The 23034-nt window shown below is 43.1% G+C and overlaps 1 protein-coding gene across 8 annotated transcripts in view; it reads right to left on the bottom strand.

Moving 5' to 3' along the window:
* Positions 1-17229, bottom strand: part of LOC122540967 (organic solute transporter subunit beta) — a 36302-nt gene extending 19073 nt beyond the window's left edge. For 2 of the 8 annotated variants that reach the window (XM_043677336.2, XM_087981481.1), the window contains exons 1-2: positions 17072-17227; positions 1573-1674 (exon numbers count right to left, since the gene is read on the bottom strand). In XM_043677336.2, coding sequence (XP_043533271.2) covers positions 1573-1633 — 61 coding nt within the window. In that variant the 5' untranslated portion in view covers positions 1634-1674; positions 17072-17227. Of the gene's footprint in view, positions 1-1572; positions 1675-11123; positions 11175-13099; positions 13182-17071 lie in introns of all 8 variants that reach the window. The other 6 variants (XM_043677334.2, XM_087981483.1, XM_043677335.2 and 3 more) reach the window with 6 other exon arrangements.
* Positions 17230-23034: the final 5805 nt, after the last annotated feature.

Raw genomic sequence — 23034 nt, 5'->3', positions numbered from 1 at the left:
TGACATCAGAATGTGCTGAATTGATAAGTTCAAGACTTCCCTATCACACATTCCAACCTTACACCAGCTCACATACATCTTGCTAAGACATCTCGTAACATTTGGAATGCCAATAGGATTATTGGAGAAGTATCAAACACTAACATGGTTGTCTTCAATTCCCGAATAAAGTAAAATTTGTGCTCATGTTACGTCCTATTAAAAAGTGGCCTCTGAGGAATGAGGAGAAAGTGAGCTCTGCAGACGCTGGAGATCAAAGCTGAAACTTTATTGCTGGAACAGCACAGCAGTTCAGGCAGCATCTAGGGAACAGAAGATTCGACGTTTCGGGCACATGCCCTTCTCTGAGGAATGAAGCTGTGTGTGTTAGAGAGTGAGGTAGCTTTGCAGAATCATAGAAGTTTGCAAATGTGCGATGGGCCCAATCCCAGAACAGGAACTTAAGTATAACTACAGGTTGGATTTCTATGACTTTAATGGACACTGGTATTAGGTATTGGATTACAAAGCTGATTTTGTTTGGACGAGTATGTTAATGATTTATCACAGTATGATGTGGTGGTTACATTTGGTTCATGTTTCACTTTGCAGCAAACAGGCACTGCACTCACACCTCTCTGGAATTATCACTTCCCCTCTCTACCTCACTCACTCTCTGGCAAAAGCCTCCTGAAAAAGGAGCTGAGTGATCATTGAAAAGAGAAAATTGCAAGTCAATGGGGTCAGTGGTGGGCTGGGTGCAGTGGATTAATTAGATAGTTTCAACACAGAAATTACTCAAGCAGAACAGGCTGAGGCACCTCCTTCTATACTGCAAGATTCTATGGAAAAATGTATTGCTCCGTCCCAGCCTTCTTCTTCCTATTATTAAATATTGCTGAAAAAAGACACATTTTGTTAAAGCTTTTTGTCTTGCGCTCATCAGAACAATTTGCAAGAATACCAAATTAACAGGGAATAACATTTATTTGGTAAGAGAAGAGAGTGCTGAATGGTCGGCAATTGGATTCTGATTGGTAGAGGCATTGACATGGAGAGTGCAACTGTTAGGTGATGGCTGACAGTTAACTGCCAAGCTCAACAAGGTGCAGACAGAATGAACACATTCACACGTTGTGTCAGTTTCAATTTAACAAAGTAGGTGACAGCCATTATCTGGTTCGCTCCTCAGGGAAATGCCTCAATCAATCAGAGTCAAATTGGCTACTTTAAATTAAATTCAAACAAAGTTTGGCAGTTGACTCCCAATCATTATCTATCTGGTGCATTCTCAATGGCAATATCTCTACCAATCAGAGTCCACTTGGCAATCAATCAGTACTCTCTTCTCATGCAGTATAAAACATTGTTTCCCTTTAGTGTTCTATCAAATGACCTGCTGAGTGCAAAAAAAACCTTTAACAAAATTTGTGTCTTTTTCAGGAATACTTAAGTTCTGTACTACCGAACAACAATTTGTTTTAGTTATTGCCTCTGCAGCTCTAAGCTACATTGAGATTTAAGGTAGACAATGCAAATGTAAATTGCTGATGAATATTTAACTCTCCTTCTCAAGTATTTAGCAGTTATTACCTTGCAGGAGCAGGCACAGAATAAGCCAACAAAAAGAGTTTCTCTTCAGCTTATAGATCATTTTTCAATTTATAGTGTGTGCCAAGTCCAAAATATCGAGACCTATGGGAAAGAATAAAATGTGACTCTTAATTACAGAATTGACATATGTCCTGCAATCCTCCTTCCCTCAAATATTTTATTAAATCAAAGCATTGAGAAGATGGTTATACACCAAAAGTGTAATCTGTTAACAAATTTATTAATCAAAGCTATGATTTATTAAATTGATCATTTTTATAGGCAGTCGGTAAAGAAGGCTTATGCCCGAAACGTCGATTCTCCTGTTCCCTGGATGCTGCCTGACCTGTTGCGCTGTTCCAGCAACACATTTTCAGCAGTCGGTAAATATTAACCAGATGTAATATGGTCAATTGGAGAAACAGAAATTTGGTCATCTGTTTCATTTGATAGAGTTTATAGATGACCACTTAATGAATACTCGGCTGAGACCCAACACTTACTCATGGATTGGCTCAGAAGTATCAGTCTCAAAATAGAGTATTTGCTTTGATTGACTGGCAACTTTATGAAGTTTTAATAAGTTATTCTGTTTCTGATGATATTTAATGTCTGTACATTTCAGCCTCATGAACCTTGAGGTGAAGCCTTTGCAGACTGGAGGCTAGGTGTGTTGCAGACTGGAGCCAAGGTTTGTTGCAGACTGGAGGCTAGGTTTGTTGCAGTCTGGAGGCTAGGTTTGTTGCAGACTGGAGGCTAGGTTTGTTGCAGACTGGAGGCTAGGTTTGTTGCAGACTGGAGCCAAGGTTTGTTGCAGACTGGAGGCTAGGTTTGTTGCAGACTGGAGGTTAGGTTTGTTGCAGACTGGAAGCTAGGTTTGTTGCAGACTGGAGGCTAGGTTTGTTGCAGACTGGAGCCAAGGTTTGTTGCAGACTGGAGGCTAGGTTTGTTGCAGTCTGGAGGCTAGGTTTGTTGCAGACTGGAGGCTAGGTTTGTTGCAGACTGGAGGCTAGGTGTGTTGCAGACTGGAGGCTAGGTTTGTTGCAGACTGGAGGCTAGGTGTGTTGCAGACTGGAGGCTAGGTGTGTTGCAGACTGGAGGCTAGGTTTGTTGCAGACTGGAGGCTAGGTTTGTTGCAGACTGGAGGCTAGGTGTGTTGCAGACTGGAGGCTAGGTTTGTTGCAGACTGGAGGCTAGGTGTGTTGCAGACTGGAGGCTAGGTGTGTTGCAGACTGGAGGCTAGGTTTGTTGCAGACTGGAGGCTAGGTTTGTTGCAGACTGGAGGCTAGGTTTGTTGCAGTCTGGAGGCTAGGTTTGTTGCAGACTGGTGGCTAGGTTTGTTGCAGACTGGAGGCTAGGTGTGTTGCAGACTGGAGGCTAGGTTTGTTGCAGACTGGAGGCTAGGTTTGTTGCAGACTGGAGGCTAGGTGTGTTGCAGACTGGAGGCTAGGTTTGTTGCAGACTGGAGGCTAGGTTTGTTGCAGACTGGAGGCTAGGTGTGTTGCAGACTGGAGGCTAGGTTTGTTGCAGACTGGAGGCTAGGTTTGTTGCAGACTGGAGGCTAGGTGTGTTGCAGACTGGAGGCTAGGTTTGTTGCAGACTGGAGGCTAGGTGTGTTGCAGACTGGAGGCTAGGTGTGTTGCAGACTGGAGGCTAGGTTTGTTGCAGACTGGAGGCTAGGTTTGTTGCAGACTGGAGGCTAGGTGTGTTGCAGACTGGAGGCTAGGTGTGTTGCAGACTGGAGGCTAGGTTTGTTGCAGACTGGAGGCTAGGTTTGTTGCAGACTGGAGCCAAGGTTTGTTGCAGACTGGTGGCTAGGTTTGTTGCAGACTGGAGGCTAGGTTTGTTGCAGACTGGAGGCTAGGTTTGTTGCAGTCTGGAGGCTAGGTGCCAGCGTGGTCCAGGTTGGAAGACTGTTGTTCTGAACTTTTATTTCTGCAATGCTGGACATTTTATTTCTCTATTTTCTAAGATCTTGTAACTGAAGAAACTATACTGTGAGAAGTGATTTTGGTTTGAACTTTAAGATGTGCCTGAACCACAGAAAAGACAAAGCTTGTGTTTCCTTTAGAACATTTTAACATTTTATATATTTAAAAGTAGAATAGTGTCTAACAATTCAAGCTGCAATTGATTGATGAACACAGACAGGGAAGAATGAGACCTTGGCTGATAAGACTGAGGATAGCGAAACGACTCGAGAAGACATCAGTTACAAATTAATGCAGAAAACATCTGCTGATAAGACCCTAGACAGACAAAGAAGAATAGGTCTTTGACTAATGAGACTACGGGGTGAGAAAAACAACAACTCTAGAGACTCTGAAGACATTTGTTGCGGACTTTGAGATAAGGGTGAAAATTGGAGTATCGTGACAATTTAGGAATGTGAACCTTATAGCTCATTAGAGCCAGGGAGGGGAGGGTCTGGAGACATTTGTTACAGACTTTAAAATAATGATTTCTTTTAAAATGTGAACCTCGTGGCTCTTTGGAGCTATAGAGGGGAGGAGCTTATACTGTATTTAAACGAGAACTTTGTAAGCCTCTGGGCTCTCTTTCTCTTGAAGGAGTGCCCAACTCTGCAGACTTGTAATAAAACTTTGTTTTCCTGAATTTGTCTTAGAGCGATTATTGAGAGGCGATTTTCGTTTCTAACAACTTGGGGGCTCGTCCGGGATCAACACTCCGGCCGCAAGGGGAGTTGAGGAAGGATATCGGAGAAGGTGCACCCTGCTGAGTTCAGCAGTCCCTGATTCCTTGCTTGTCGCCCCGCGCGGCTTGAGCGAGTGATATCCGGGAGGCTCAGGAAAACAAAGGAGGGGTGTACCCGAGGCAGTGGGGACGGTTAACGATCGAGTAATTTCGGTGCACCGAACCCAGGTAAGACAAAACTTGCGGGGACCGTGTTTCCGGAGGACTGGGTACCTACGGGGTGCCTGTGGATTTTTTTTCTACAGAGACGTGGGACTCAGGAATCTGGAGGCCGGGGCTCGCCTGTGAGGGATTTTGCAGAGACCGTGTTTGAGGAGGAACGTGTACCTACGGGGTGCCTGTGATTTGTGTCACAGAGACGTAGGACACAGGAATCCAAAGACCGGGGGTGCCTGCAAAGGAACCTGGGCGATCACGGGACTGAAGGTCCGGGAATTGGCTACATTGTGATAGATTATCACGGGAAAAATACGAAGTCCTCGGAAATGGGAAATAAGGGATCTAAGGTGATTAAGGGAAAGGTAGGCTTAAACAGGGACAATAACACATACCCCGGGGTACCTGACGATAGTCCGTTAGGGAGAATGCTAAATAATTGGGATCAGGCTGGAAGAAAGGGAAAATCTTAAAGGAAGATGGTAAAATACTGTCAAAAGTGGTCCCAGAAACCTATTCAGGGCGACTCAGTGTGGTGGCCTAGATTCGGTACTGACAAAGACTGGGTCCGGCAAGCCCTCATTTTATATGTCAATTCAAAACCTGATGTTAATCTGGAAGAAAGTGATTATGCCCTTTGTTGGCTGCCGGTTACGATATCTTGTCAAATGCAGGTAACTAATAAAGACTCGAAAGGGCAGAAAGAATGGGACCCTTTAGATCACTTACCGCCGCCCTACGTGACCCCGTCTGCCCCACAGAATGTTCCTTCGGGTGACGACGATTCAGGGGAAGGGGAAGAAGATGGGGAGGAATCACAAACTACCTCAGGGGTACAGACCAGATCTCAAGCTGAAAAGGGTCACAGACAAAACCCTGTCTCGATTGCAAGAATGAATCCACTCCGGGAAGTGCCCATGGGGGGCGAGGAAGGAAGGACGGGATATGTGAACGTCCCCTTGACGAGTACTGAAGTACGGAATTTCAGGAGGGAGATGAAGGGTCTACTAGAGGACCCCATGGGACTTGCTGAACAATTGGATCAGTTCCTGGGTCCGAATACTTACACGTGGGAAGAGATGTGTTCCATCATGAAAACATTGTTCTCTAGCCAGGAGCGTCAGATGATACGACAAGCTGCGCTCTTGGTCTGGGAGAGAGAGGGGGGAGAAGGAGGGGAGCAGAAGTTTCCCCTCACCGACCCCGAGTGGGATAAGAACACGGAGGGAGGACGGCGCAACATGAGAGACATGCGGGAATATTGGATAAAAGGAATAAGACACGCAGCCCCGAAGGGGCACAATTTTACCAAGGCCTTTGGTAATCATCAAAATCCGGAGGAAACCCCTACGGACTTCCTAGACAGGATTAGGAAGAATGTGCAGCAGTTTGCTGGGGTGGACCCTGAGACGGACGTGGGGCAACAACTCATACGGGTAGAGTTTGTATCAAAGGCCTGGCCTGACATACGGAAGAAGTTAGAGAAAATGGATGATTGGGATAGTAAATCTTTAAGTGAATTACTACGAGAGGCGCAAAAGGTGTTTGTGAGAAGGGACGATGAGAAGCAAAGGAAGGCGACAAAGATAATGATGCAAACGGTGCAACAAATGACAGCTGGAAGAAAGGAAATGGGAGAGCCGTGGCAGAAACAGGAAAGGGGAGAGTCGTGGCAAGAGCAGAGGAAAAGAGAACCATGGCCGGAACAAAGGAAGGGTGGAGGAACTCGAGGCCGCGACAGGGAAACGAGGAGGACACTCAGATGTTACTATTGTAATGAAGAGGGACATTTTAAACGAGAGTGCCCCCGCTACAAACGGGAGGTGAGGTCGTACGCCCTGATGGAGGAAGATTAGGGAGGTCGGGGGTTCCTACCCTTGGGGCAAAAGGACTATCGACAGGAACCCCTGGTAAACTTGAAAGTAGGGCCCCAAGGATCGGAGATCACATTTATGGTGGACTAGGGAGCCGAAAGATCAAGTATAATCCAAATACCCCCCGGCACCCGAGCAGGAGGAAAAGTTATGGGGGTATCTGGAATTGGAGGACAGAAATTACAAGTCCCAGTGGTAGAGGACGTGGAAATTGGATATGAAAACAGAACTACTAAACGAGACCTCCTTCTACTGCCATCGGCGGGATTTAATTTGTTAGGAAGAGACTTGCAGGTCAAACTAGGGATCGGAACGGTACCAAGTAACGGGGAAATGGTGGTAAGGTTGTTCGCCCTCACCGAAGATGATGATCAACAAATAGACCCGGAAGTATGGTACCGAGAGGGGAACAGAGGGGGTCTAAACATCAAACCTCTCCAAATCACCATGTTACCAGGAAGAGGCCCGGTAAGAAGGAAACAATACCCGATTGCTATGGAAGGACGGGAGGGGTTACAACCTGTGATAGAAAGATTAATCACAGATGGACTACTGGAGGAATGTATGTCCCCTTTCAATACTCCAATACTCCCTGTGAGGAAGCCGGATGGGACGTATAGGCTGGTGCAAGACCTGCGGGGGTTGAATGAAGTAGTCCAGGCTAGATACCCGGTGGTACCTAATCCCTACACGTTAATGAGTAAAATTCCCCCCGAACATGAATGGTTCAGCGTAATAGATCTGAAGGATGCTTTTTGGAGTTGCCCCCTTGACGAAGAAAGTCGGAACCTTTTTGCCTTTGAATGGGAGAATCCCTTCACAGGACGAAAGCGACAGTTAAGATGGACGGTCTTGCCACAGGGATTCACGGAGTCACCCAATTTGTTTGGACAAATACTGGAGCAGATCTTAGAAGGATTTCAGTGTAACGCGGAGAATCAATTGCTCCAATATGTCGATGATCTCTTACTCTCAGGACCAAGAGAAGAGGAGGTACGAGCAGACACCGTTGCCCTGTTGAACTTCCTGGGGAAACAGGGTCTACGCGTCTCCAGGACAAAACTCCAGTTTGTGGAGCGAGAAGTAAGATATCTGGGCCATCAAGTCAGTAAGGGGCACCGCCGTATCACGCCAGAACGAATATCAGGCCGGCGTATTAATCAGAAAACCATGCGTTCTATGCCAGCTGGTGGTCAGCCCCTAGCGATTAGGCCATTTCAGAGGATCCAAGTTGACTTTACGGAATTACCCCCAGTACAGAGATGGAAATATCTGCTAGTAATAGTAGACCATTTCACTCACTGGGTAGAGGCTTTCCCAACTGCCAAAGACGATGCACCAACCGTGGCCCGACTGTTGTTAGAGAACATAATCCCGAGATATGGCATAATGGAATCTATTGACTCCGATTGCGGGACACATTTTATTTCTAAGCTACACCATTTGATCTGTAATGCCCTGGGCATCCAATGGAAATTCCACACACCCTGGCATCCTCAGAGTTCGGGTCGAGTTGAGAGAATGAATGGCACGCTCAAGACCCAATTGACTAAGCTGATGCTAGAAACTAAGTTACCCTGGCCAAAGTGTCTGCCCATTGCCCTAATGAGGATACGTACGGCACCTCGCCGAGATGTCGGGGTTTCCCCCTATGAAATGCTCTTCGGATTACCGTATTGGAGTAAGGTTGATGGATGTCCCACTCTACAAGGGGGGGATGTATTTATCCGAACCTATTTACTGGCCTTATCCCGTTCTTTTGCAGAACTCCGAAGGAAAGGTCTCCTGGCTCAGACTCCGCCGCTCGACTTCCTCCTGCATAAGGTAGAGCCCGGAGATTGGATACTTGTTAAGACCTGGAAGGCCGAAAAGCTCCAGCCGCGGTGGGAAGGACCGTTCCTGGTTCTGTTAACAACTGAAGCAGCTGTTCGGACGAAAGAAAAAGGGTGGGTCCACGCATCAAGGATAAAGGGGCCTGTTCCGCCTGAAGAAGAAAGCACCTGGACATGCGAGCAAGGGGACAAGCCGTTGTCGGTAAAACTGAAAAGACAGTAATAATGAACTCTACTTGGACTGTATTGGTGGGGATATTGATCAGTTTACTCCTGTATGTGGGGGGGGTGTGCGGGAAATTTAACCTGACAAACTGCTGTCTAGAAATTGACGATAATGGTAAAGCGGTTCTGAAAATTTCCGATGAAATCAGGAGATTGGCCCATGTGCCAGTACAATCTTGGCGTCCTCTTAGTGGCATCGGATGGTGGGATGGTCTCCTAGGTGGTAGCTGGTGGCGCACGGCGTTGCTGGTGGTTGGGGGAGGCATGATTCTTCTTCTCGTATTACCCTGCCTAACTCCCTGTATTCAGTTTTTAATTCAGAAAAATATTTCCCGACTCCAGGCAGTGGTGGTTCCACAACATGGGACGCGGGAACTTAAAGTGATGTTACTGCGAAAGACATAGGATTTCCCGGGCCCTTGAAAAGGGGGGTTTATCTTGGTCAGGCACATCTTAAAGAAAGAAAAGGGTGGAATTGTGAGAAGTGATTTTGGTTTGAACTTTAAGATGTGCCTGAACCACAGAAAAGACAAAGCTTGTGTTTCCTTTAGAACATTTTAACATTTTATATATTTAAAAGTAGAATAGTGTCTAACAATTCAAGCTGCAATTGATTGATGAACACAGACAGGGAAGAATGAGACCTTGGCTGATAAGACTGAGGATAGCGAAACGACTCGAGAAGACATCAGTTACAAATTAATGCAGAAAACATCTGCTGATAAGACCCTAGACAGACAAAGAAGAATAGGTCTTTGACTAATGAGACTACGGGGTGAGAAAAACAACAACTCTAGAGACTCTGAAGACATTTGTTGCGGACTTTGAGATAAGGGTGAAAATTGGAGTATCGTGACAATTTAGGAATGTGAACCTTATAGCTCATTAGAGCCAGGGAGGGGAGGGTCTGGAGACATTTGTTACAGACTTTAAAATAATGATTTCTTTTAAAATGTGAACCTCGTGGCTCTTTGGAGCTATAGAGGGGAGGAGCTTATACTGTATTTAAACGAGAACTTTGTAAGCCTCTGGGCTCTCTTTCTCTTGAAGGAGTGCCCAACTCTGCAGACTTGTAATAAAACTTTGTTTTCCTGAATTTGTCTTAGAGCGATTATTGAGAGGCGATTTTCGTTTCTAACATATACCTAGGCACCTTATAGTAGAGACTAATAAAACTTTTCACTGTTATCATTTGAATACATTTGATAATAAAGTTAATTGAATTCAAATCAATTAATTTGTTTGGATAAGATGAAGAGGTGTGAGGTGAAGTATAGATTCTGTTATTGATACTATAATTCTTCTGTCTTTTAGGTAGACTTGCAAGAAAAGATTTTTTCAAAGCAAATCTTTGAATGGGTTTTTTAAAAGCCTTTTCCAAGACATCCCATTGTCATTATGTAGCTGTTTGTTCTGTAGCACATATTGGGCAAGTGGGAGAATGCAGAAATGTCATAGAAGTGGCACGGGAATTGATGGGAGTATGCGGCGATGTGACGGAGGTAGTCTAGAGCTAGAGCTCACAGCTCATGGAACTGTGATCAAATCCCAAAGAACCAAGAAAGACTTTCTAACCAGTCTGCATCAACATTTATCTGCCTTTGTAGTTATATGAAAACAGCTAATAAAGGCAGCTTCTGAATTTAACCACAATCCCTGCTTCCCAGAGCAAAACCAGTCCATGTAGGGGGCATTTGCAGGAAGATAGGGCTGTCAAGTTGAGAAATTTTCCAAGTAAAGCTATATGTCACAATGGCATTTAGCCCTAAACATCAACAATCATTGTAATAATGTTGCGTTTTTATGCTTGTGAAATGGCAAGGTAGAAATACGTGCAATTCTCAAAAATCATACCAGGTTTTCCTTTCCAAAGATCCCATGGAATAGCCAGTAGATTTCGGCTAGTGAAGAAGGCATTTGGTATTCCTTTATAGGTCAGAGCATTGAGTATAGAGTTGGGAGGTCATGTTGTGGCTGTACAGGACATTGGTTAGGCCATTTCTGGAAAATTATTTGCAATTCTGGTCTCTCTCCTATAGGAAGGATGTTGTGAAACTTCAAAGGATTCAGAAAAGATTTACAAGGATGTTGCCAGGGTTGGAAGATTTGAGCTGTAGGGTGAGGCTGAATCGACTGGGGCTGCTTTCTCTGGAGTGTCAGAGGCTGAGGGGTGACCTCATAAAGATTTATAAAATCATGAGGGGCATGAATGGGATGAATAGATAAAGTCTTTTCCCTGGGGTGAGGGGATCCAGAACTAGAGGGCATAGGTTTAGGGTGACAGGGGAAAAGTTTAGAAGGGACCTAAAGGGGCAACTTTTTCACACAGGGGGTGGTGCTTGTATGGAATGAGCTGCCAGAGGGAGTGGTGGAGGCTGGTACAATTACAATATTTAAAACACCTAGATGGGTATATGAATAGGAAGGGCTTAGAGGGATATGGGCCAAGTGCTGGAAAATGGGACTAGATTAGGTTAGGATTTTTATCATCATGGACAAGTTGGACTAAAGGGTCTGTTTCCATGCTATATATCTCTGTGACTCTATGATTGTATGAATTCATTTCTGTAAAATGATACTACTTATTAATTTCCATTACAGCATTTAAACAGTGATGATTATATGCTACAGATCTAAAATACTGCATTTTACTTTCGAGATAGAAATCTACATTTATGCTGTGTCATTGAAAAATATCCAAGGGACTTATATCATCAGGTATTTGGAAAGTTATGATAATCATACTCACTGGTCTGTTTTTTAAAAATGTGGGGAAAATATCTTCAGAAGATTGCATTTTCTGTTGATGTAAGTTAAAGTGAATTTGATTAGCTCTTTGGTCTAGTATGATTATTTCATAAAAACATGTTTTCCTTCTGTTTATTCAGAGGAAAATATATTTAATAGCTGAGGATAAAGTTGAAAGAGATCTAATGTTTCAAGTAAACATATCATGCCCATACATTCCACCAATGGTCTTTCAAGATAGATGAAATAGGACAGGTCCAATACATTTAGCCCATGCATGAGATTTACAATAAAGCACTTGAACATTAAAGTGAGATATAGTATTGAACACACACTGAAGAGGTGGTTTTTGCAGTTGTATCTAATGATGACTTGGTGTGGTTTGGGGTTTCAGATGTGCTTTTGTTTTGAGTCCAACATCTTGAGTCTTACTCACAACAAACTACTATTTCACTTATGAGTCAATGCCATTATATATTAAGTTGAAAATAAAACTCCATACAATGAGAATTTTATTGACTTGTCCCTGATCAATAGTCTTATTTCTCTTATTTAATGGAATTTTTTTTTCCATTAAGCTAACAGATATCATTCCCTTACTTGGTTATCCTATTGATAATTTCACTCATAGAGTCATAGAGATGTACAACACAGAAACATCATGTTTCAGATAATTGCTATTCTGGCAAGTTAAACCAAGGATTTTTTTCCCCCTGCGCAGTGGAGTCCAAAACCAGAGGGCATAGATTAAAGGTGAGAAGGGAAAGATTTAAAAAGGTTATAATGGGCAACTTTTTCACTCAGACTGGTGTGTGTATGGAGTGAGCTGCCAAAGGAAGTGGTGGAGGCTGGTACAATTATAACATTTAAAAGGCTTCTGGATGGATATATGAATAGGAAGGGTTTAGAGGAATCTGAGTCAAATGTTGGCAAATGTCCTAATTTAGGACATCTGGTCGGTTTGGATTAGACGGATGAAGGGTCTGTTTCGTGCTGTCCAACTCTATGACTATAAACCTTTCGTTTGAACTGTTATTATCTGTTTCAGTGTTATTTGTACCAACTAAAGAGGATTTGATTTGATTTATTATTGTCACATGTACCTAAGTACAGAGAAACGTTTTGTTTCGCATGCAGTACAGGCAGATCATCCCATACAAAGATCATGGGGTGATTGAACAGAGTGAGGAGTACAAAGTTGCGGCTACAAAGAAGTTGCACAAAAAGCAAGTTCAATATTAGATTTGAAATTGAGAGGTTGTTTCAGAAGTCTAATAACAGCAGGGAAGAAGCTGATTGGTGGCTTAGGCCCAGACAATTTCCTTTGCCAAACGACAGTAAATTATTTTCTGGTATTAGTTATAAGATAGTTAGCTTTGTGCATTGTTTCTCTTATCACTGCATCTTGAACTGATATTTTCTGCAGGCTCAGCACTGGAAAATGGTTGAGTAGTAGCTTAAATGAATGTATATGCCCCTGCTGAAGATGCAAAGACTGAAGATTAAGCACATAAAGGGAACTCAATAGCAAGACAACAATTGTAAACCTCAGGGCAATTTGATCAACATAAGATTGTAAGATTGCAAAATAATAGCAGCAATTAAAAGCAATTTCCCTCCAAAAACTGAAGAACAGTTATGAATGACATAGTTTTAATACATCTTAAAATCAGAGGTATTACTTTAAACTAACTGCTAAGTTTGGACTTGATCCATTATTCACGGATGTGAAATAATTGTAGTAATGGTTTGTGTTTGGGACCAAAACATAGATGTCAAAATAAACAAGAAGGAAAGCTAGGAGCTTGTCTTTCTTTCGAGCTAACAATTAGATGATTCTGAGGAACTCTGAATGGTTGTTTGAGAGCTCCAGCAAAGAAAGCTGTTGAATTTGTATTAATCTCTGGGATCCCCAACTGCACAGTGTATGCATACTTGGCATCACTTCAGGCAGAAGGTTACTGAGTTCAGACTTACCTCTTTCTCAACATCTATGGCAGGTCAATAACTAAGAGATTATAACCATCAGGAAAGACTGAAGAGACTGGGGCTCCTTTCACTAGAAAAGAGGATGCTGAGAGTTAAGATTATGAAAAATACACATACAAAAGATGCAGTGAGTTTCTCCACTGCAACTTGTAGATAATACACAATGCAGCCACTGGATATTGTAGTTTGGGTGGTGTGCCACACAAATAAGCCGCTTTGTACTGGATTATGTTGAGTTTCTTGAGTGTTGTTAGACAGCACCTGTCTCAGGAAGTGGGCAGTATTTCTACTTATATGAGAGTCCAAAACTATGGGTTATAAATAGTGTATAAGATTAAGATTAAAAAACCCAATAAGGTAATCACAATAAGCAATTGTTTTACCATCAGCGTAGTTAGAATGTAGAATTTGGAGTAGCTGAGATAAGTTGCATTTGAAGAGAAGCTAGAGTATTAAATGAGAGAGACTGGTATAGAGCCATGTGTTAAAAGGATTAAATGAAGTAAGGTATAAGAAGGTTTATGTGGAATATGAACACCAACATAGCCCAGTTGCGCTGAATGGCCTGTGTCTGAGCTATAAATTATATGAGGCTTTATAACAATCAGAATTATATTGATATAGCACATACATTCAGTTAAACATTTGTCAGTTAAAACATAGATCACAATTGCAGGAAACTGTACAGTTTTGTGTAGCTGAAAATTTTATAATTTACTGTTTATATATATTGGTATTTAAACTTTCAAAGGTTAATTAGGTATTGAAATAAGTACTGATATCACAATTAATGGCAGTATTTGCAAACTATGGCTTTTATATAGATGGCTGAATTAATTAATTATTAGATAAACATTTTATAATATTACTCATAAATTTTGTTGCATAAACCCATGTAATAGCATTGGTTCTGAAGGACAATCTGTGCTTTGTCTTCTTTGACTTGTGCTAACCTCTGTATTACAATGAGATACTATTGTAAATAATTACTCAGTTGTTGTTTCCATAGGAATTAATCAAAGAAAATCCAGATTTTTAGATTAATGCACTAAAAGACTTAATTTAGTTAACTTTAATATAATGTGTGATTGTTATCCTTCAGCTGCAAGAGATTTACAGGATACTGCCAAAGCTCAGAACACACCCGGTCACATTTTATCTATATTTCTTCTACACTTTAATTGAACTCAGACTCTAAAGAACAATTAGCTTCTCACACTGATCTGAGGAATGCACAAAAATTATGCTTTGTGATCTTAAAAATAGATTACAAATAGCTGTACATCATTCATTACACCAAAATTTGTAAGTATTCCGCACTTACAAAATACTGCATTGCTCAATCTATTACAAGCAAGATTATCTTGAAAGAAAGCTCATTGCTGTGTTGACAAATTATGTGAAAGTATTGCTGTTTCACATCGATTGAATTAAACTAGAAGTTCCTTTACCATACTCTGAAAGACATTGATGTCAAGTGCAAACTAAATTGTTGTCTCTCTCCTGGCACATTGATCAAATCGTTAGCTCAATGCATTCTTCTGTTAGCACATTATCCACACTTCCCCATAATAATGTTCTCTGACGTATCTCTCTAATGCTGCCAAATGCATTCCAACAGGCAGGAACATGAATTTGTGTTAAGTTTAAGACTGACAGTGACTAATCTATCTATGACTGACATAAGCAAAGTCCAAAATGTGGCCTCCAACTTCACTGTAACCTGGAGGTTAATGGCACTTACAAACATCAATTAATTCCACTGTCATCTATCCTTCAAACTACTTCAAAGGTTAGTGTTTGTGATCATATATTTACATAAATAGTGACTTCCATTCTGTTGGTTGCTTCTGCTCCAACTGAATGCACAAAGATGAGGACTTAACGAACACAACGTACTATAGATGTTTCATGATATATGTAAGGAAAAACTATTGTAACATTCAGGAAATTGCTAACACTCTGTTCCACTGGCCTGAGTATAATGGAATGGGACCAAGACCCAGAAAAACTGGGAGAGATTGCCTCTGTTATAAATTCAAGTGTTAACTAATTTACCTAACAATGAAGAAGGCGTTTGGTATGCTTGCCTTTATTGGTCAGCGTATTGAGTATAGGAGTTAGGACGTCATGTTGTAGCTGTACTGGTTAGGCTACCTTTGGAATACTGCATTCATTTCTGGTCTCCCTGCTAAAGGTAAGATGTTGTGAAACTTGAAAGGAATCAGAAAAGATTAACAAGGATGTTACCAGGGTGGGAAAGAACTATCCAATTAGCTCTAGCTCTGTGAAGGGTTCTTTAAAATACATAGCCAATTGCATTTTGAAAGGTGTTACTGCATAAATAAAAACTGTCATCTCCTCACCCCTAGACACAATTCTCATCTAACTGTGTAGCGAAGTTCCTGATTCTTGAAACCGTCTTAATCTGAAACTTTTCTAAGGTCTTGCCAACCTTCCTGCAATATGCTCCCTGGAACTGGACGTAATGCTCCAATTCAGGCTAGGTAAAAACAATGACTGCAGATGCTGGAAACCAGATTCTGGAGTAGAGTGGTGCTGGAAAAGCACAGCAGTTCAGGCAGCATCCGAGGGGCAGGAAAATCGATGTTTCGGGCAAAAGTCCTTCATCAGGAATACAGGCAGAGTGCCTGAAGGATGGAGAGATAAATGAGAGGAGGGTGGGGGTGGGGAGAAAGTAGCATAGAGTACAATAGATGAGTGGGGGTGGGGATGAAGGTGATAGGTCAGGGAGGAGGGTGGGGGAAGGTAGCAAAGAGTACAATGGGTAGATGGGGGTGGGATGAAGGTGATAGGTCAGAGAGGAGGGTGGAGTGGATAGGTGGAAAAGAAGATAGGCCAGTAGGACAGGTCATGGGGACAGTGCTAAACTGGAAGTTTGGAACTGGGGTGAGGTGGGAGAAGGGGAAATGAGGAAACTGGTGAAGTCCACATTGATGCCCTGAGGTCGAAGTGTTCCGAGGCGGAAGATGAGGTGTTCTTCCTCCAGGCGTCGGGTGGTGAGGGAGCAGCGGTGAAGGAGGCCCAGGACCTCCATGTGCTCGGCTGAGTGGGAGGGAGAGTTGAAATGTTGGTTGATTGGTGCGTGTGTCCCAGAGATGTTCCCTAAAGCGCTCTGCTAGGAGGCGTCCAGTCTCCCCAATGAAGTGGAGACCGCATCGGGAGCAACAGATACAATAAATGATATTGGTGGATGTGCAGGTAATTCAGGCTAACCCAGTGTTTCATACAGATTTCTCCTAATCTTTTGCACTCCCATGTTCTAGTTGATAAAGCCCAGGATCCCATTCACTTCCATAACAGCTGTCTCAACCTGCCCTATCACCTACATTTATCCATTAGCCTCCAGCTTCCTCTGCTCCTACACCCTCTTTGGAACCTTTGGTATTGGATTGCCTCTCTCTGTGTGTTCTGACCGAAATGAACCACTTCACATCTTCCTGCATTTACAACAAAAGATCTCTGAGAGGTGGGACCAAATCGAGACCACTTAATGTGCACTATCGACCGCCTCCCCACCATCCCCCCACCCCTAACGCTATAAATGCTGCCCCCTCCACAGTTCACATCAGCTCTGATGAAGAGTCATCCCGACTCGAAACGTTAGTTTGCTGTCTCTCCATAGATGCTGCCTGACCCGTTGTCATCTCCAGCATGTTTTATGCTCATGTTCAGATTCCAGCATCTGCAGAAATTGCCTCCCGCGTCCGAGAAGCTGTTCATTCCACAGCCCAGCCAACCCCCAGTCCATTTGGAAAATTCAGCTTTCTAAATGTTCTGACCTTCTATTGAAATGCATTTTTCCAACGCTAAGCAAACTGGGGGGGAGTCCCGATTCTCCCAGGACACTTTCACCCGTCCCCGCAACCCGTGCCCGTCAAATTTCGGATGACTTTTCCAATCATGAGTCCCAAACGTGGGGAGAGGAAGCTGTCTTACCTGAGCGGGCAGACACCAGGTGAACCTTCAGGCTGAGGCAGGTGTTAAGATCCAAATGTTCGTGCGTAACCAAATGCGGACTCTTCCCCCACTTTGGACGAACCTCTCCCCAGGCTTCAGTCCGCAACTCATTTACCAAAGGGAAGGATCACAGCACCGTGGAGGGAGTGGGAGGAGACTGAAAACCCATCAGATATGCCACAAGTGGCGGGGTCACTGTGTTGAGAAAGCGATATGACCTTTCGCCGAATTTGTTTCAACATTCACAGGATCATAAAGATGGATTTGATTGTGACATGACATTCCTTTTACCCAACCGCCTACCTCCTCTGTCCCCCACCTCTCACAGATATCAATAACCTGCCATTTCTTGTCTCTCTCATATTTCTGTAAATAATAATTCAGAAAACTTTTTTTTGGGGGGGGGGGGGGGGAGGTTTATTTGCTGTTTGTGGGAGGTTTGAAACGTCAGGCTGTGAACCTTCTCGGCTGTATGGGTCATCTATTTATTCCCGACGGTGTCAGTGACCTTGAGCACAGAAATATGGATTTCCCGCGGTGCCCCTCTCGCTGTTCCTCAACAACCTGGTGTGTTTTAGACATTACCAGTGAGGGTCGCCTGTCAAGTGACTGAGATATGACTTCATGACACGGGCTCTGCACTGAAATGAAAACTCCCAACTGGCATTTCCGCCTTTCACTGCGCTGAGGGCAGGAATTCTGACATTTCAGATGAGTGAGTGAGTTAAAATTTGGGTGGAAGTCCCTCTCCAGTCCAAGTTATTGTAAGGTATTACCTGGATCTCCCTTCATTACATTCCACAGAGTACTCTCTAAAGGACTGACAGCCAGCATGAATTCAAAGGGCAGAATGGCCTCCTCTGGTGCCACATTATCTCCTGTTGAATGTATTTCTGGATTGGGAAGCATTTACTGAGCACAACACCAGCAGCTAATTTAAGACCGCCAGTCAAGTTTGTAACATGGCTGAGTTACATTTACTCTAAGTGACAGACATTCACACACGAAGAACCATCCTCCAAATAGGAAAAGAACATGATCAAGCTCTGTGCCTTTTTATTGACTGACTGCAGCGCTTCTAAGTCCATTGCTACTTTCTCCATGGCAACAACTTGGCCAATCAGAGTTGAGTTGTCAACCAATTAAGCCCCCTTTCCATTGTAGTACACAGTGCTGGGATGGGGATCTTGTGGTGCAGTGTTGGTGTCTCTATTTCTGAGCCAGGAGGCCTGGGGTCAAGTCCCACCTACTCCCAGAGGTACATCATAATAGCACAGAACATGTTGATGAGGAAAATAACAAAATTGTTTAAAATTTGGTATTCTCCTGAAGAATACCTTTCCTCATTCCTGAAGAAGGGCTCATGCCCGAAACATCGATTCTCCTGCTCCTTGGTGCTCCCTGACCTGCTGCGCTTTTCCAGCACCACATTTTCAGCTCATTCTCCTGAAGAGTACAAGCTTAAGTCGCAACATGTCTCTAATTTTCAACATATATCTCTACAAACATCCTTGAGCTAATTTAACTTTTCTAAATGTGAGGTGATGCACTTTGGAAGAGGTAACAAGACAAGGGAGCACTCAACGAATGGGAGGAGACTAGGAAACTTAGAGGAACAGAGGGATCTTGTCCACCAATCCTTGAAAGCAAGACCAGTTAATAGGATACATTAAGAAGGCATACAGGACACCAGCCTTTATAGATTATAAAAGCAGGGATATTATATTGGAGCACAGGTCACAGCTGGAATATTGTATGCTGTTCTAGTCACCAAACTACAGAGAGGATGTGAATGCACTGGATGGAATCCAGAGAAGATTCACCAGGATGTTGCCTGGGATGGAGTTATGTTGCCATGAAGAGAGGCCGGATACGTTGTTTTCTTTAGAGCAGCGAAGACTATGAAGGGACCTGATTGGGATGTACAATATTATGAGGAACGTGGACAGGGTGGACAGAAAGTAGCTTGTTCAGTTCCTTGTTCCCCTTAGTTGAAGGGTCAATGACGAGGAGGCATGATTTTAAGGTGAAAGGCAGGAGGCTTAGAGGGGATTTGAGGAAGTTCTTTCACCAGAGTTTGGTGGGAATCTGGAACTCTCTGCCTGGGAGGGTAGTTGAGGTGGGAAATTCATACTCTTTAAAAAGTATTTTGATGACCTCATTAGATGTCATACATTCAAGGCTATGAACCAAGTATTGGAAAGTGGAACTTGTGTAGATTGAGAGTAGTTTTAATTGGTGCCAACTCCACAGGCTGTATTGTACAATTCTATGATTCTAATAAGCACTTATTCTCATAGTATTCAAATTGCTTCATGGCCTCACTCTCTCCCTTTCTCCATAATCTGCACCAGCCCCACAGCCGTCGAAGAATTCAACTTTCTTCCATTCTTGCCTTTTCTCCATTTCTGGTTTCTATTGTCCCACCATTAGTTACTGAGCATGAACTGCCTGGGTCCAGCACTCAGAAATTCCAACCCTTAAATCAGCACCTCTGTCCAGCCTCTAAGAAGATGCCTCCTAAAATATGCCTCTTTGTCCGAGTGTTTAATCATCTGGTCTAATGTCTCCCGCTTTAACTCCATATCAATTTTTGCCTGCCTCTATTTCTCTGGGGGTTATCCACTGCATAAAAGGCAAACATATTATGTATCTTTTGATTGTATTAATGCAGAAGTGTAATACTGTGGATGCTAGAAATCTGAAATAAAAACAAAAATTGTTGAAAGCACGCAGCAAGTCAGACAGCGTCAGTGGTGAGAAAACGTTTCAGGAATGTGAAGGAATACTCCCCACTTCCCTGGATGAGTGCAACTGCAAAGATGCTCAAGAAGATTGACAGAAAATAGCCCACTTGATGGCACCTTAACTACAACCTTCACTCCTTCCACCACCAATGATCTGTAACAGCAGTATGCACTATCTACAAGATGCACTGCTGAAACTCGCCCAGGTTACTTTGACAGTATCTTCCAAACCCATGATCATTACCACCTAGAAGGACAAGAAAGCAGTTACATGGGAACACCACCGCTTGCAGGTTACCCTCTGAGCCACACAGCATCCTGTCTTGGAAATGTATGACTGTTCCTTCTCTGTCACTTGATACAATTCCCATTCAGTTACTCCCTTACAGCACTGTGACTCTATCGACCCATCAGAGGACTGGAGAGTTTGAACAAAGTGGCTCATCCACAACAACATCTCTACTTCCTCAGGAGACTAAGGAAATTCTGCATGTCCACAAGGACTCTTACCAATTTTTACAGTTGCACCATAAAAAGCAACCTATCTGGATGCATCAAAGTACAGTATGGCAACTGTTTTTTCCCAGGACCGCAAGAAATTACAGAGAATTGTGAATAGTGCCCAGTCCATTATGTAAACTCACCTTCGATCCATTGACTCCATCCTATACTTTCCACTGCCTTTAGAAAGCAACCAACACAATCAAAGACCCCTCCTATCCCAGTTATATTCTCTTCCACTCTCTTCAGATGGGCGGAGGATATGAAAGTTTGAATAGATTCGAGAATAGCTTCTTCCCCACTGTTATCAGGCTTTTGAACAGACCTCTCAAAGGTTAATTCTGATCTCTCTCTCTCTGCACCTTTGCTGCTGTAACACTGTATTCTGCACTCTGCTCTGTGACCCTGGTGCACTTTGTTGGTCATGATCTGCTAGTATGCATGCAAAACAACACTTTTCACTGCATCTCAGTACATTTGATAACAATAAATCAATCAAATCTTCTCAAGGGTAATTTAGAGATGGCTAATAAATCAAGTGTGTGCTAGCCAATGGTACCCCAGTTCCGTTAACAGATTTAGGAAATAAAAAGCTGTGGTTATTCTGAGCATTAAGCCAGGTACAAATCGTTGTAGCCAACTTTGAAAAGTTAAACTACGGATCGTTCTGCTATAATGCATGCTTTGTTAATGCAAATTCACTCTAACATAGAGTCATTGAGATGTACAGCATGGAAACAAACCCTTCGGTCCAACACATCCATGCCGATCAGATATCCCAACCCAATCTAGTCCGACCTGCCAGCACCCGGCCCATATCCCTCCAAACCCTTCCTATTCACATACCCATCCAAATGCCTCTTAAATGTTGCAATTGTACCAGCCTCCACCACTTCCTCTGGCAGCTCAGCCCACACACGTACCCCCCACTGCGTGAAAAAGTTGCCCCTTAGGTCTCTTTTATATCTTTTCCCTCTCACCCTAAACCTATGCCTTCTATTCTGGACTCCCCCACCCCAGGGAAAAGACTTTGTCAATTATCCTATCCACGTCCCTCATAATTTTGTAAACCTCTATAAGGTCACCCATCAGCCTATGACCCTCCAGTGAAAATAGCCACAGCCTGTTCAGCCTCTCCCTATAGCTCAAATCCTCCAACCCTGACAACATCCTTCTAAATCTTTTCTGAACCTTTTCAAGTTTCACAACATCCTTCCGATAGGAAGGGGACCAGAATTGCATGCAATATTCTGATGGTGGTCTAACCAATGTCCTGTACAGCCACAACATGACCTCCCAACTTCTGTACTCAATACTCTGGCCAATAAAGGAAAGCATACCAAACGCCTTCTTCACTATTCTATCTACCTGTGACTCCACTTTCAAGGAGCTATGAACCTGCACTCCAAGGTCTCTTTGTTCAGCAAAATCTCTAGGACCTTACCATTAAGTGTATAAGTCCTGCTAAGATTTGCTTTCCCAAAATGCATTTATCTGAATTAAACTCCATCTGCCACTTCTCAGTCCATTGGCCCATCTAATCAAGATCCTGTTGTAATCTGAGGTAACCTTCTTCACTGTCCACTACACCTCCAATTTTGGTGTCATATGCAAACTTACTAACTATACCTCTTATGCTCACATCCAAATCATTTATATAAATGACAAAAAGTAGTGGACCCAGCACTGACCCTTTGGGGACACTTTCTAAAGCACGAACTTTTGAAATGTGTGTTAGCTGTAATGTGATGACATCACCAATACTATAAGCAATGTTTCTAAAACATGATTTTTCAATCATGCGGGGTTGCACAAGAACGCAACAATGGTGTTTTTGAAGAACTGATTATCTGTTAAGCAACAACCTTAGAAATAATCCAAGGGCAAATGGGGAACTGAACTGGGAGTAAAGAGTAACGAGTGGGCGTTGTGAGATAGCTATCAAAGCTTTCACTTTATGCAGCACCATCCATTTTCATTCTGATGAAAGTGGCTGTAAAGCAATAACAATACCTTGTATTGAAAAACAAGAATCTCAAAGGTTCTTTTGAAAGCTCCAGTTTTGGAGGAAGAAAGCCTTATATTCCCCTGCACTTCATACATCAGAAACATACATCTATTAACAAGGGGGGCAGAGAGCTATACAGCACGGACACAGACCCTTCAGTCCAACCAGTCTATGCCAACCAGATATCCGAAATTAACATAGTCCCATTTGCCAGCATTTGGCCCATATCCATCTAAACCTCTCCTATTCATATAACCAACCAGCAGAACCAACACAAAACATCTGGGTATTTGAATATTTGGAAAGGGGAGTGGGGCAAAATTGGTTTCAATGGTTCATGGTAAATACCAAAACGCCTGATATTGCAAGGCATGGTGGGGATGACAGCAATGGAGAGAAAATTCGTCTGCGCTAGCACTATGCCGATTCCCAACCCCCCCACCAACCCCTGGTAAGCCTATCTCTCCTGGATACCGCATGAACCATCACATGACACATGGTTCCAATGAGCAAGCTGGAAGTTAAACAATCTGAGATTCTGTTTCAGTCAAACACTTTCTGATTCCACTGACCCTCCCCCCCCCCCCCCCTCCCAAAGAGCAATGATTTCGACATTGCAATGTTAAATTCAAACAGATGTAATCATACACCTATCTGCACGCACGTGTCTTCACCACACAATTCAA

Source organism: Chiloscyllium plagiosum, unplaced genomic scaffold, assembly GCF_037043375.1.
Source record: "Chiloscyllium plagiosum isolate Xiang-an unplaced genomic scaffold, Cpla_swu_hap1 HiC_scaffold_39, whole genome shotgun sequence".
Classification (NCBI taxonomy): Eukaryota; Metazoa; Chordata; class Chondrichthyes; order Orectolobiformes; family Hemiscylliidae; genus Chiloscyllium; species Chiloscyllium plagiosum.
This window is presented reverse-complemented; position numbering and strand designations above follow the sequence as displayed.